Source organism: Crocodylus porosus, unplaced genomic scaffold, assembly GCF_001723895.1.
Source record: "Crocodylus porosus isolate Cpor-Errol unplaced genomic scaffold, CroPor_comp1, whole genome shotgun sequence".
Lineage (NCBI taxonomy): Eukaryota > Metazoa > Chordata > Crocodylia > Crocodylidae > Crocodylus > Crocodylus porosus.
Window position 1 is genome coordinate 108,621,343 of NW_017728886.1, and position 15,102 is coordinate 108,636,444.

Genomic DNA, 15,102 nt, shown 5'->3' on the forward strand with positions numbered 1-15,102 from the left:
TGCCCTCACTTCCGCCCGTGCTTCGGGCCATTTCCAATCCCTCGCACTCCGGGATTGGCTGCGAGGCGCAGGCGCAGGCGCAGTAGCGGGCGCCCGGGAGGGGCGGGTTCAAGGCGCGTTTCCGGGTTGGGGGCGCTGCGGTCTCGGTGCGGCTCGGCTCGGCTCGGATCCCGCCGCCATGAATCGCTTCTTCGGGAAGGCGAAGCCGAAGGCGCCACCGCCGAGCCTCACGGACTGCATCGGCACGGTGGGTGTGGGGCTGGGCGCTGCCCCTGCGGGGGGCTCGGCTCGCTCCTCTGCCCCGGGAGGGGAGGGGCGGGAGCAGCGCCGGCCGCCGTGGGGGCGGCTCGCTGCTTCCACAGAGCCCGCGGAGCTGCTCCGCCGCCTGCCCCGCGCCAGTGTTGCGGGGTCTTCAATCTGCGATGACCGCATTGGAAGTTCGAAATTACCATATTTCTTGGAAAACTATCGTACGCTGACATTTATGGTTCTGGAGTCTTGGATTTGGAATTAGTTTGGGCTAATTCGGCCGTGGAAACAAGTTAAATAATAATAACGCCCCCCCCCCAAAACAAACAAACACAAAACCCACAAAAAAAACCAAACCAAAACCAAACCAGCAAACCCAAAAGTCAGCTACAACTCTTGAGAGTGACTTGGGTTTTGCGTATACTGCATCAATTGGCTTCCTCCAAAATTATTGCCTGTTTTGAACACTTTTACTTTTATTGGCTGTACGTTGTACAAGGGTTGACATTATCGTACAAATACAATATCATACACCTGGGTGACGCTGCCCAGCTCCTTCATGCGCTAGGGCGGGTACCTGTGTAGCAGGGGAACCATAAGCCTTGTGGAAAGGCTGGAGAGTTGGTGCTTTGGTTTATAGTTTTGCCCCAGCAGGGCACTAGGGAGAGCAGTATAGAGCTAATACAGGTTTGCTCTATCCCTTTGCCTGTTAGGTTATTCTCAGAGTGGCTGATCTGACAGTACGCTAGTCCCTTGATGTACTTGTTTTCAGTTGCCGCTGTTTGTTGTTTGTGGGATAAGCAGACTGGTGGCAGAGTCCTTTTCAGGTGGCCTTCTTGTGAATGCTTAGCTTCTTCCTGAACATGGGGTGGCTAAACAGACATATAGATTCAATCAAAAAGTCCTGTGAGTGCCTGTTACTAAGTTTTGTTATAGATAGGTTGAATTAAGCCAGCATCTGTTCAGTGCAAAATAATTCTCGTATTCTGAAGTACAATTAAAATACAAGTAATGCATAGTAGACTGGTTCTTATAAGAATTGTTTATTCTGTGAGATGCTGAGGAAAAGAACTTAGCGATTTTTGTGGTTTTTCAATTAGATCTGAATCCTTTAAAGTGTCAGTGTTGCAGCCCTTCAAATAAATGGTTATTAGAAATGTAAAGGCATTTGGGTCCATTGAATTGGATGTTTTAATTATTCCTGTTTAATTTATTTCTTTCTGTTTGTTAATTGTACTTTTGCGCCCAGCAGCAGTAAGTGGTCAAATTCCTTGTCTTGGAACAAAAGAGTGCAGCTAGAGTGTTAGGGTTGTTGCATAAGAAACACATGTATGTTACTGGGTTAAAAAGTATGTTAGGGTTTGGGGAATCATAGCAGGTTAGGGTTGGAAGGGACCTCAGGAGGTCATCTAGTCCAACCCTCTGCTCAAAACAGGACCATCCCCACTTAGATCATCCCAGCCAAGGCTTTGTTTAGGCAAGCCATAAAAACCTCCAAGGATGGAGATTCTGCAGCCTCCATAAGTAACCTGTTCCAGTGCTTCACCACCCTCCTAGTGACAAAGTTTTTTGTCCAGCCTAAACCTGTCTTGCTTCAACTTGATACCATTGCTTCTTGTTCTGTCATCTGCCAGCACTGAGAACAGTCTAGCACCATCTTCTTTCAAACCCTGCTTCAGGTAGTTGAAGGGTACTATTGACTCCCCTCTCAGCCTTTTCTTCTCCAGATTAAATAAGCCCAGTTCCCTCTGTCTTTCCTCGTAAGTCATGTCCCTCAGCCCCCTCACCATTTCCATTGCCCTCTGCTGGACTCTTTCCAATTTGTTCACATTCCTTTTGTAGTGATGAGCCCAAAACTGACACAGTACTCCAGATGTGGCCTCACCAGTGCTAAATAGAGGGGAATTATCACTTCCTTTGATCTGCTGGCAACACACCTACCAATACAGCCCAGTATGCCATTATCTTCTTAGCAACAAGGGCACACTGCTGGCTTATCTTCATCTTATCATCCCCTGTAACCCTCAGGTCCTTTTCTACAGAGCTGCTGCCCAGCTGCTCAGCCCCCAGCCTGTACCAGTGCATGGGATTGTTCTGTCTTAAGTGCACAGCTTTGCAGTTGTCCTTATTGAACCTCATAAGATTTTTTTTTTGGTTCAATCCTCCAATTTGTCTAGGTTCCTTTTGAATCCTAACCCCACCTTCCAGTATATCTACTACTCTTCACAGCTTGGTGTCATCTGCACATTTGTTGAGGATGCAATCCATACCATTTTCCAGGTCACAGATGACGATATTGAACAAAACTGGCCCCAGGACTGACCCTGTGTCACTCCACTTGATACTGGTGGTCAAATAGACATCAAGCCATTGACTGCTACCTTCTAAGCCTGATGCTCCAGCCAGCTTTCTATCCACCTTACAGTTCATTCATCCAGCCTGTCTTTCCTTAGCTTGCCTGCAAGAATGTTATGGGAAACTATATCAAAAGCCTTTGCTAAAATCAAGGAACACCACATCCACTGGTCTTCCCACATCCATAGGGCCAGTTATTTTATCATAGAAGGCAGTCAGGTTGGGCAGGCATGACTTGCCCTTGGCAAATCCATGCTGACTGTTCCTAATCACCTTCTTTTCCTCCAAGTGCTTTGAAATGGATTCCTTGAGGATCTGATCCATGATTTTTCCAGGGACTGAAGTGAGGCTGACTGGTCTGTAGTCCCTGGATCCTCCTTTCCCCCCTTTTTAAATATGGGCACTATGTTTGCTCTTTTCCAATCATGTAGGACTTCTCCTGATTGCCATGAGTTTTCAAAGATGATGGCCAGTGGCTCAGCAGTCACATCAGCCAACTCCCTCAACACCCTCGGGTGTATCCTGTCTGGCTCTATAGGCTTGTATATGTCCAGCTTTTCAAAACAGTCCCTGATCTGTTCTTTTGCCATAGTTAGCTGTTCACTTCCTCCCCAAACTGTGCTGCCAGGTGCAGTAGTCTGGGACCTGACCTTTTCTGTGAAGACTGAGGTGAAAAGGGCATTGAATACTTCAGACTTTTCTGTATCCTCTGGCATTATGTTGCCTCCCCATTCAGTAAGTTTCATAGTGATCCACGCCTTCCCTGATTTTCCTCTTGTTACTGACATAACTTGTTGAAACCCTTCTTGTTATCCTTGCTAGCTGCAGCTCCAATTACACTTTGGGGGTTTGGGATGGTATAAAGGTTTCTGCTCTCCTAACGCATTATTTTTCTGGTGGTAAATGTAGTACCCCTATACTTATCAGTCACTTAAGCAGGAAAGAGCAAATCCTAAATTCAATAAAGAAATCCTGTTTCTTTGTTAGCTGAGTGTTAGCTGGGATTCTCTTTTGACCATAGTGAGGACTCGTCATTTAATTTTGACAGCGAGCTCTGTTGTACATCAGTGACTTAAATGTATTGTTGAAGTTTGGACCTGCAGAGTGAGGTGCCAGTGCAGCCAACTCGATTGGCAATTGACAATGTTAGTAATATTTTGGGCGCCACCTAAAAACTGAGCTCCTGTTCATTTTGTGCCCATCAAAATCTCTGTTGTGTAGTCTCTGTTAGATTAGGAGAGGCTGTCCTAGTGACCTACTTATGGTTATTTTATTATCCAGTGGGGTCATCCAGTTGCCTATGTAACAGAACTCCACCATGGAGCCAACTGAATATAAAAGATGTGCTTGGTTTGTGGAAAGCTTCAGAAGGTGCAAGATGCCATAAGCATACAATACTATGAAAATATTATGTATTTATTTTCCTTTTACTGATAAAGCAGATGGCATAGTGAACAGCTTAATTGCAAATTTTTCAGTGCCATCTGTGACCAGGCATTTCTTCCCTAGTATGGAGAGAACTGATAGCAATAACTCTATATGAAAACTGCCTCTGGCGACAGTGTACTGCTGTGAGATATTGTAGGAAAGAGGTCTTACAGGAGCATAAAAGTAACAGAATGAACATCCTGACAAATTGCCTCCATCCAGATACTGTGATAGAAAATGAATTTGCAAATGTAGTGTCATTTCAATTTGAACAAAATAGTTATATGACTGTGTTTCACTCTAGTAATATTTCACAGAATGAAAAGCTTACATGTTAAATTTTTTGTAACTTTACCCTGAATATACAAAGTCAATAAATGTTAACTAAAAGGGTCTTTTTTTTTTTAAATAGTCTATACCATTGAAAGGAACCACTTTCATGTCTGGTCATGAATTGTTCTCAGCACAGAGGCAAGGATTTCTTAGGGTGATACCTTTTATTGGACCACCTGCATTCTGAGACCTGAAGAAGAATGTCTTGCATTCAAAAGCTTGTCCAACTCTATCCCAGCTACACAGTTGATCTAGTAAAAGATATCACCCTTAAGGAATCCTTACCACTTGCATAATTCTTGGACTCTTGGACCACTATGGCTACGTCACTAACACTCCTTTTTAACATGTACGCATGCATGCGCATGATGACAAGCAGCTGTGTATGTGTGAACATGCTTTATTTCACGTGGCTGGCAAGTATCTTAACCATCAGTAAGAACCCTTTTTTTTTGCCTTTCTTGTACGTAAGGTGGATACCAGAGCCGAGTCGATTGACAAGAAAATTTCTAGGCTCGATGCAGAACTGGTGAAGTATAAAGATCAGATGAAGAAAATGAGGGAGGGGCCTGCCAAGGTAAGAAGAATCCATCTAGCATCACAACATGAGGAGTGACTCATGTTTTAGTCTGTCATGTAATGTAGTGGTATCATAACCAGTTCTCCAGGTTCTTCCAAGTCTCCTTAGCAATGCTGCTTTTAACTTTGAGAGAGGATGGGCTTTTTTTTTTCTTTTGGAATATCTCCCAGACTTTTATTGTATCAATGGTTTGCCTTAGAGTTATACTTTTATAAGGTTACTCTGTGTAGAATGAAAACATAGTGGTTCCCCAGTCAGAAGCAACTTTCCCTGTGTTTTATGGCCTGCATTAGGCTTTCACAGGTGAAGAATATGGGCAAGAGATCTTTGACCACCTAGTTACATGCTGCTAGGAGGATGGTTCTTCCTCTGCACTAATCATTGGCCCCTGTTCTCATAGTTATCATAGACGTCATTACATTTTCCACACCACAGAAAGGAGAGAATCTCATTAACCCCTGACTTGTAAATTTAGTTAGATTTATTGCTTCCTAAGTGAGGCAAATGAGGGCTTGCTCTGTCAGAGGTCAGGGTGTGTTTTATTTGTATACACCAAGCTTGAACCTACAAACGAGACCAGAGGGAGGAACAGAGGGAAAACAGGAACCTAGAAGCTTTCAGCTTGCTCCTCCCAAAAAAAACTAGCACTGGAAATTGGCTGCCACTTCTCCACAACACCCAGCTGTGGCATGAGTTAAGCACCCTTTCTTTGGGTTGGAACCAATGGCTCTGCAGGCCACATCTAGCCTGTAGGCCAGAGGTTTCCTACTTCTGATGTAAATGATTGAACCAAGCAAAAGCCTCATGACCTGGTAAAGGGGTAAACATTTAAAAGAAAAATGTTGCTACATTACCTTACACAGTGTTGTTTGGTTGAAACCTGTCTGTTAAATAATAGTATTACCCAGTGAAATTTGCTTCCTAACTTGATGTGCTCTGTTCTGTTCAAAGAGAATACACAAAACGCTTGTTTTATTTATCACTGATGTGTACACATGCCTGTTTGAATAATAATGATTGGTGCAAAATGAATATTTCTTGTGCTTTAACTGTGTTGAACACTTCTCATAATGTAACTTAAGGGCTTTTCAGAGCTAGAAAATTATTTAAATGAAAGGAGAAAATATTAATGTATCTCAAGCAAATTTAGCAATATTGCTTAATATTTGTCTGTTGGATCTCTTTCAGAATATGGTAAAGCAGAAAGCTTTGAGAGTGTTAAAGCAGAAGCGAATGTAAGTTTAAAGCTTCTTAATCCTTGTTCAGTGAACTACTGCTTAGTATGGAGGGAGTGGAGGCACATTTGCTACTTCTTACTTTAATTTCTGTGCCATGTTTTGCAATTAAATTATTGAAGACATCAGTCACCTGTCTAGAAGCACTCATTTTTCTCATCTTGAAGTTATCACAGCTAAAAAGCTGACTGTGTTATCATACTGTCTGTTGTTAATGGATGGATATATAGGTTGCTATATATAACAGTTGCATAATCAGTGTGCATGTGTATATGTAAAACATAAGCTGTCATAGTACTACAATTAAAAAATTAGTTAAAACAAAATTAAATGTTTGTAAATCATTTGAAGTTTTGCTGGTCTCTGACTTGAGGGATATAGATGGATACTGCTGCATATTAATAACTAATTTGTGTGCATGCATCAATTCTGTAACAGTTCTTCATATGCACAGCTGCTGGCCCTTTGGCTTCAGTGGTGTTCTCAGCATGGTATGAAGGAACTGACTTGGGAAGACCCGTGCTTTCCTATATTGCTGTGTCATGAATAAACAAATATGTATATAAGACCCTTATTATACCACCACAGGTTGTTTATATATAGGGTGACCGTATGTCCTGGTTTGGCTGGGACACTCCTGGATTCCGTAGACTGGTCTAGGCTGCTTAGTCATAGAAAATTAGGATTTCACAGATTCACAAAAGTTTTAGGGCTGGAAAGGACCTTGTGAGATCATTAGGTCTAGCCCCTCTGCTCTGGGCAGGAAAGACTGCTAGGGTCAAATAAATCCAGCAAGGTGTATGTGTAGTCTCCTTTTGAGGATCTCCAGGATAAGTGCCTGCACCACCCTCACTGGGAGTCTATTCCAGAGTCTGGTCACATGAACCGTGAAGTTTTTCCTTATATCCAGACTGAAACCTTCTTTTAGGAGTTTATGACCATGCTCTTGGTTTTCCCCTGGGGTGTTTTGGTGAATAGTTGGTCGCTTAGCCCCTGATGCTCACCCCAATACATTTTTAAGCTGCCACCAAATCCCTTCTGAAAATCTTCTTTTCTAGGTTGAATGGTTCCATATCTGAGCTGTTGGAAGGGACCGCAGGAAGTCATCTAGTCCAACCCTCTTCTCAGAGCAGGATCATCCCCAACTAGATCATCCCAGCCAAGGCTTTGTCTAGCTGGGTCTTAAAAACCTTCAAGGATGGAGATTTCCCCCACCTCTCTGCATAGCCAGTTCCAGTGCTTTACTGAAGCAAAGAAGGCAGGTGGAGTGGAGCAGGTGCCATCTCACCCTCATATGGCGCATGCTTGTTCCCACACAGCAGCAGTGGTGCCTGCCTGGCACACCATGACGCTTCACCTTTGTGCAGAACTTTTCACCAACCAGCCAGGACCGGCCTAAGGAATCTGGGAGTGTCCCAGCCAAATCTAGATGTATGATCACCCTATTTAAACACCGATTAACAGTGATTAATGCACTGATTAACATGGTGAAAGCTTAATCCTGCATGCAGAATAACTTTGTCCAGTAGCAATCCAATAGACAAGGTTTCAGTACATTGTGTAACAAAATTAAAAAACCTGTATAATTGATATAAGGGAAAAGTCTTTCCTTTTTTGTGAAGGCCTTCAATTTTTTGTGTCCTGCTTTAAATATCTTGTTTGTGGGCTGTGTCCCCTCCCCAGTTAAGACTGCTTACTTCCAGTCCATTATATTGCTATAAATATGATTTTTTTGTAATATTTTTAACAGGTATGAGCAGCAAAGGGATAATCTGGCACAGCAGTCTTTTAACATGGAACAGGCTAACTACACCATCCAGGCACTGAAGGATACAAAGACAACGGTATCATATCAGCATGTTTACCTTAAGTTTGCTTTATTTCATGCATACTGCAGTAAAAACCGTTTTGTTTCACTCTCCCTTTTAGGTTGATGCTATGAAACTGGGGGTGAAAGAAATGAAGAAGGCTTACAAACAAGTCAAAATTGATCAGATTGAGGTGAGCTTTTGGCTTGTGTGTTACTAAACTGTCCAGAGGAAATGTGCTAATAGTCACCATAATAAAGAACTAAGCAGTGCCTAGCTTATTGCTTCAATAATAATTGAGCTGACCAACAGTTTTTCTTAAAGATGGAACTATGTGTTATGCATATTGCTTATCTTCATCCTCTGGATTTGTAGTTCCTCTGCTATTGTACAACCAACGCTTGGCTTTAAATTGCATCAGATTGTGATACCTCACTGCTCTAGTCTTTCTCTCTCACCCATGCTTGATGGTGATCTACCCTTGTTGTCTGCATTCCACTTTGTCTACCTACATTCTTCCATATTTTTTTATAATGTGAATCCATCCTCCTGCCTGATACCGTGGCTTCTCCTGTCACATACTGAAAATTCTCTTAGCAGGTGCACATAGCCTTATCTTTCCCTCAAAAATATTTTGATAAATAACCTGGCTTTAAAAAAGGAAGGTAGGAAGAAAATATTCTAAACTGTAGTGCTAAACCTCTCTTTGTATATTGTTTACATCTTCTTCTTCCACAATCCCTCACAGTCAAGGATGATTGTCTTCCATGATTTGATTGTCTTATCTGTGTGTCCGAAGATGGCTGATGAAGCCTATCAGAGATTGACAGACTCTGCTGCAGCTTGGACATGTATTCCCATGTGGGATGGGTGGCTCTGGACTTTTTTATTTGATCTGAGACGCGCTGTGTCTGCCACTCCTGCTTTTCCATCTCCTGTTGTTGTGAGGTTTCAAAGTACTGAGATCCCTGCTGTAGTCTGTTCCTTCATTTGGGGTGGTCCTGGGCAATTGTCTCCCATTAGTTGACATCGATGTTGCATTTTTTTTAAATTGGCCTTGAAGACATCCCTGAAGTGCTTTCGCTGCCTTCTTGAGCGTATGCCTTTGCTGAGTTGGGAGAATAAATCTTGCTTCTGGAGTCAGACATCCAAATGACATGGCTGGCCCAACAGAGTTGATGTTGGATGATTGTTGCTTCAGTACTCATGGTGTTTGCTGGCAGGAGGGCACTAACATTGGTGCATCTCGCTTCCCACTGGATTTGGAGGATCTTCTGCAGCCAGCGTTAATTGTGTACCTCTCCATCAACTTCAGAAGTTTCCTATATGTTGTCCATGACTCTGCTCCATACAGCAAGGTAGGGAATCGTGACAGCTTGATAAAACATGAACTTTAATTCAGACGTTGAATCTTTGAACACCCGCTTCTTCAGGCAGCCAAAGGCTGCACTTGCACATTTGAGGCAAAGTTGGATTTCTTTGTTGATGTCAGCCTTCTGTGAGAGAGGGCTTCTGAGGTGCAGAAAATACTCAGTGTTCTTCAGAGTCTTACCGTGGACCTGGATTACCGGAGCTGGAGACTGCTCATTAGGAGCTTGTTGGAGGAGGACCTTAGTCTTCCACATGTTAAACATCAGTCTCATATTCTTGTGTGCCTTGGTAAAGATGCTGATGATTGTTTGAATGTCTGCTTCCTAGTGAGCGCACGCTATGCATCGTGAACATACTGGAGCTCAATTATGGTCAGGATGGTCTTAGTGTGTAGTTGGCTGAGGTTAAACAGCTTATCATCTATTTGACTCTGTCTGAAAGCTTGTTAGTGGTGAGATGTAATGTTGTGGCAAGTAATATTGAGAAGAGCGATGGAGTGATGACGCGCAACCATCCTTAATTCTCAAAGGGATCTATAATAGATCCGTTACTGAGAATCACTGCTTGCATACTGTCATGGAGCAAGCAGAAACAGGTGATAAATTTTGGCAGGCATTCATGCTTCAGAAGAATCCTCTACAACACTTCTGGTTTACATAGTACATTCTTGAAACAAGGATTGTTGACTCATCTATATGTACAAGTGTCCAGTGCTTGGACATGCATTGAAATACCTTTTCATTTTCATTGTGGCATACCATAACCTACTCTTCCTTCTCTTCAGGATCCATAGACAAGTTTCCTCAGATTTTGTTGCTCGGCCTTCTTTTTGCAAGCTAATGCTACATTTAATATGAGGTACCTTAACAAAAGGTTTAAATTAGGGTTGGCAAGCTGATTAGTTGACGGGTCAAATACTGTCAATAGACTGCATATTTTGTTTTGACTGGTCAGGGATTATAGCAGTTTTACAAAAAAGCTACATTTTTTTGGGTAATTTTCTTGACAAAAATTTGATTTTTGTTTTTTACACATCTTAATGGGAAATTTGTGTTGCTTCTATGTATTATTTGGACCTGTTGGCAGTCTCCAGAACATTTTACCAATATTTGTCCAGTGAATTGACCAGACTTCGTTCAGTTGGTCATATACCCAACCCTACTTTAAATTAATCCTGGAGAGGTGTCAACTTCTGCGTTGTCTTGGATTTTATCGTAGAGCTCCCCTTCCTCCAATTCCTGTGCATTTTGTATCATTATTATTATTATTATTATTATTTTTTTTTTTTTTTTTTTTTAAATACCTTGAGGGGCCCTCGGGTTACATCAAATGGATCATTAACGTTTCTTTTTTTCTTCTTCTTCGCTGTTTTCCTATGCTAAATGGAGGATTTCTACATAAAGTTTTGGGAAACAAATACAGACAACCCCCCCACTTAGCACTCTTAGCTAGCTTCCGAAAACACAAGCTTTAAGCAGAACCATGCTAAGCGAAACCCATTTCCTCATAGGCATTAATGTAAATAAATATAATTGGTTACTGCCGTTTCTTTCTGCTGCCGCCGCTGTTGCTTCAGCCATGCGCCAGCCTGGGCCCTACCCAGCCTGGGCTCCTTGCCGCTGCCACTTCTCCCTACTTCACCAGCTCCTTTGGCATCATGTGCCAGCCTGGACCCCGCGCTCCTGTCACTCCACCATGGGCCCTGTGGGCCCTGGCTCAGCGCTCACATCCACGCACTCACCCGCTGCTCCTCGCCACTGCTACTTCAGCCATGTGCCAGCCCAGGCCCTGCACTCATGCCGTTCTGCCCTTGCACTCAGCATGATAACAAAACTCGTTGAGCGCTACATGGAATCAGGTATGTATTTAAAATGAACGCTATTGCAAAAAAGCGCCAAGTGAAACTGTGTTAAGCGGGCATTGCCTGTAGCTTGTTCTGTGGCCCATAATGAAATTCTGAAATGACTGAGAGCCAGTCTTAGTAAAATCAGTTATTATGTTCAGTAAGGACAAGCTTGACATTTGTTCCTACTGCAGGACATACAAGACCAGTTAGAAGATATGATGGAAGATGCCAATGAAGTCCAGGAAGCACTTAGCCGTAGTTATGGGACGCCAGAGATTGATGAAGATGACTTGGAGGCAGGTTAGTGAGCTGATGGTGATAAGAGTCGTACTGTGTTCAGTTTCAGAGATAGCATGACATGAGTCAGTGTTTGGTAACCTACAACCCATGGGCCAGACCTGGCCTGCCAAATATTTCTGTGAGAGAAGTCAGCTAGTGGCTGTCATTGACATCTGCCACCTCCAGTCTGAGAGGCCAAGCTGTGTTAATTTTATCTGCTGTTAGTGATAGGTTGCTGATCCCTGACGTATCTTTCAAATAAAGAATGACTTGCTAATCACTTGTTTTGAAAAATTGCATGGATGTATCTTTTAAATAACTGGCTGCATAGAATTCACTGATAACAGAATTAACGTGGCAGAATAGACTTTGTCTCCCCCTTCCAATGTTTTGTATAGTACAGAACATTGCCTCAATGGGTAGCATCAATATGTGTGAGTCAATTCTTTGATCATTGTTTATCTATGGGAGTAGCTTCCCTTTCTCTCAACTTTTTGATGGTTTCTTTTTTTATTTGCATGTTTTCTTGTGGAAGACATTCCTTTTAATCTTACCTAACAAATCAATTTCAGAACTGGATGCGTTGGGTGATGAACTTTTGGCTGATGAGGACACTTCCTATTTAGATGAAGCTGCATCAGTTCCAGCAATCCCAGAAGGCACTCCTACTGACACGAAAAACAAGGTGAGTCTTGTCATTGGTCACTTAATGCAAAAGGAACATACAGTAAAACTTGTATTGCTCAATTGTTCCCATCACTGTTGCCTTAGAGGTAGTGTACAATTGTAGGACTGGAAGCAACTTCAAGGGTCATCTAACCTAACCTGCCGCACAAATGCAGGAATCAGGATTTGTGCATATGGAATATTTAGGATTGTGGAATACACTCTGCTCAAGTCCCAAGTCTGTTACAAGATTTCATAGATATTAGGACTGGAAGGGACCTCGGAAGATCATTGAGTCCAGCCCCCTGCCCCAGGGGCAGCAAGTCAGCTAGTGTCACAGGATCCCAGCAAGATAAAACGCCCAATTGACTCTTAAAGGAGTCCAGAGTAGGTGCTTGCACCACCTCTGGTGGCAGGCTGTTTCAGGCCTTGGGGGCTCAGACTGTAAAGAAGTTCCTCCTTATGGCCAGCCTGAAATGGTTTTGGTGACGTTTGTGACAGTTTGACCTTGTCATCCCATGGGACACTCTGGTGAACAGGCATTCCCCAGATCATGATGTACACCCCTTATATACTTAAATCAGAAGTTGATTTAGCAATACTTAAATGTGCTCACATTTTTACACACATCTTTAAGCATGCTTTGAGCTAAACCAGCATTTGATGTAGACTGCATTATATTAGATTGTTTGTAGTAGATTATATGTATATCTTAAAAGATAATTTACAACTCTTAGCAGTTGTATAAGCATTGATCTCATTTGATTCTTGGTTTGTTGTTTGTTTTTTTACTTTTTTGGGGCTATACTAATGTTAATCGGTCAGGTGGCCAGCAGAAAATAGTGATGCTTTTATTGGTTTCCACTCTAACATAATCTTAAAGGTCTATATACAATTGGATTAAAATGGTGTTAAAATTCTGCAGTTAGTTGCTAGAGGACTGTTAAACTGTCTTTCTCTCTTCCCCTTGTAGGATGGTGTATTGGTGGATGAATTTGGACTGCCAAAGATTCCTGCTACATAAAAGTCTTTCTGCAGCATGTTGGAAATTATATTTTTTTTCTTTTTTTTTTTTTTAAATCCTGGAAGACTTGCCCTCCAAGTATAACTTTATTATCACTACATCTTAGAATACAAGATGAATGGCTGATGGTTTCTTTGAAGAAAGTTGTTATACTGCTGACTTTTTTTCTATTAATGGGGAAATGGCACAATTTTCTTCAGTGGATGCAGTCAGTCTACTAGATTTCAATTCCCTGTGTCTTATGGGTGAATTAATATATGAAAAATAGTGGTGGCCATTTATAGCTGAGCTGTTTTTGATTTGTATTATAATTCTGTTTTCTGGAACTAAGATTGTGTAGCTGCTTGCCCGCTGTAAGATAACTTCCTTATTCTTTTACTGATTTGATAAAGAATGGGTGCATTTTTAAATTACTTCAGTTTGGAGACTCTTGCTCTTGTATTTGTAACTTAATTATAGCTGTAACAAATGAATACTAAAGTTATTAATATTACATATTCCATTTTGACATAAAACATATAACAGAGATTATTAGCTGATCCTTATGTGTGGTGTTTTTGATGGTAGCCTTAACTTGCTTTTTGGACCCTCCACTATGAGCATGGGGCTATCCCTGAAAGTGCAGGGTTATGATGGACATCCAGCTTAAATCCCAGAAATTTCTCCCCTTCATGCATCTCCCTCTTTGTATGCCAGGTCCTCACTTCTGCCAGACCACTACTCGTACTGTATTTATCCTCTGGCCAGGAGCTGGAGTTGTCATTTTTTTCAATGATCTTTGTAGACCTTTCTAGGAAACGCTTGTAGAACAAACAGCCTTCTCCCTTTCACTGGCCCCAGTGGCTGGGAGAATGAGACTACTCCCAAACTGGTCACCTGTACTAATGATACTACTACTGATACTACTATTGCGTTGCCAAGTCTTGAGACAGGCTCTTGGTTTTTGTTTTTACTCACCACTGGCAGCAAAACAGTTTTGCATTTGAATCGAGAACAAAAGCATACCAATGTTTGTAAAGGAACTGAGAGCTATTTATGTCTAATAAAGCTATTTTTCCAAAGCACATTTTAGAACACCTCCCTCCTTAATAGAGTGAAGAATCGGTTGGACCAAGGGAATGATGCCATAAAAGACTGTACTGTATAGTCCCAGCCTGGTTGGCAGGGTTTGCAGGAGCTGGAAAACTTAGACTTTAGTGTCCAGGTCTACTAAAAGGAGGTGGAACTGCAATAAAAATCTGCTGCCAGGGGCCTTTTATAGCGGAGACAAGTTGCAGAAAACGGTTTAGGACGGGCCTCGCCGTGGCTGCGGGACAGGAGCTAGTTCCTGCGCCTCTGCGGGTGGTGGACCCTGAGGGGAGGGTGGCAGCTGGGCATGTCCTGAGAGACCGGGCAGCGGCTGATTTTAAAACATCTCTTTATAAACTCCCCGAGAGGCGGTTTGGGGAGCAGACGGTGGGACCCGCGGGTGTCCGCTGTCATTTCAGTCAGGGTAAGGGAGGGAGGCTGCGTTTGCCGACGGCAGCCCTGGAACAGCCGAGCGGCGGGCGGGGCGGCTGCGGGGAGACCGGACGCGCCGCCGCCTTCCGTGGAACTAGTCGGATTGTTCGTCACTAGAGTGCGTGCGCCTGACGTCACTGCAACGTGCAGAGTTATTCGCATGCGTGCGTGACGATCCTTCCGCTCAGCCCTTCGCTTTGCCCGGCCCCCCCCCCCCCGGTAGGCCTGCGGCTGGGGCCCCTCGTGCCCAAGCGCCTTTCCCCGCGTAGCGAGCAGCGAAGTAGGGCGCGGCCCCGGGGTGCTCGGGAAACCCCATTCGTCACCGGCCACGGGACGCGGCGGCCAGTAGGCTGGGGGAGGAAAGGGTGTGACGTGATTTCGGTATACCTCCTGCCGGACAGCAGCGAGTTCCCTTGGTATACATCACA

At 43.2% G+C, this 15,102-nt stretch overlaps 1 protein-coding gene across 1 annotated transcript; it reads left to right on the plus strand.

The window, feature by feature from the left end:
- The first annotated feature begins 178 nt into the window (after positions 1–178).
- CHMP5 (charged multivesicular body protein 5) lies at positions 179–14,240 on the plus strand. The gene is made up of 8 exons (XM_019540553.1): positions 179–247; positions 4,838–4,942; positions 6,134–6,180; positions 7,931–8,024; positions 8,110–8,181; positions 11,397–11,505; positions 12,057–12,169; positions 13,124–14,240. The coding sequence occupies exons 1-8, from the start codon at positions 179–181 to the stop codon at positions 13,172–13,174; spliced, it is 660 nt and encodes a 219-aa protein (XP_019396098.1). The 3' UTR covers positions 13,175–14,240.
- Positions 14,241–15,102: the final 862 nt, after the last annotated feature.

What these genes read in the sequence shown, in the direction of transcription:
- CHMP5 (XM_019540553.1), top strand. Translation starts at nt 179, where the DNA reads ATGAATCGCTTCTTCGGGAAGGCGAAGCCGAAGGCGCCACCGCCGAGC. An exon ending in TGAGGGAGGGGCCTGCCAAG is followed by an intron (nt 4,943 to 6,133) that starts GTAAGAAGAATC and finishes GATCTCTTTCAG; the next exon opens with AATATGGTAAAGCAGAAAGC. An exon ending in TGAAGGATACAAAGACAACG is followed by an intron (nt 8,025 to 8,109) that starts GTATCATATCAG and finishes TCTCCCTTTTAG; the next exon opens with GTTGATGCTATGAAACTGGG.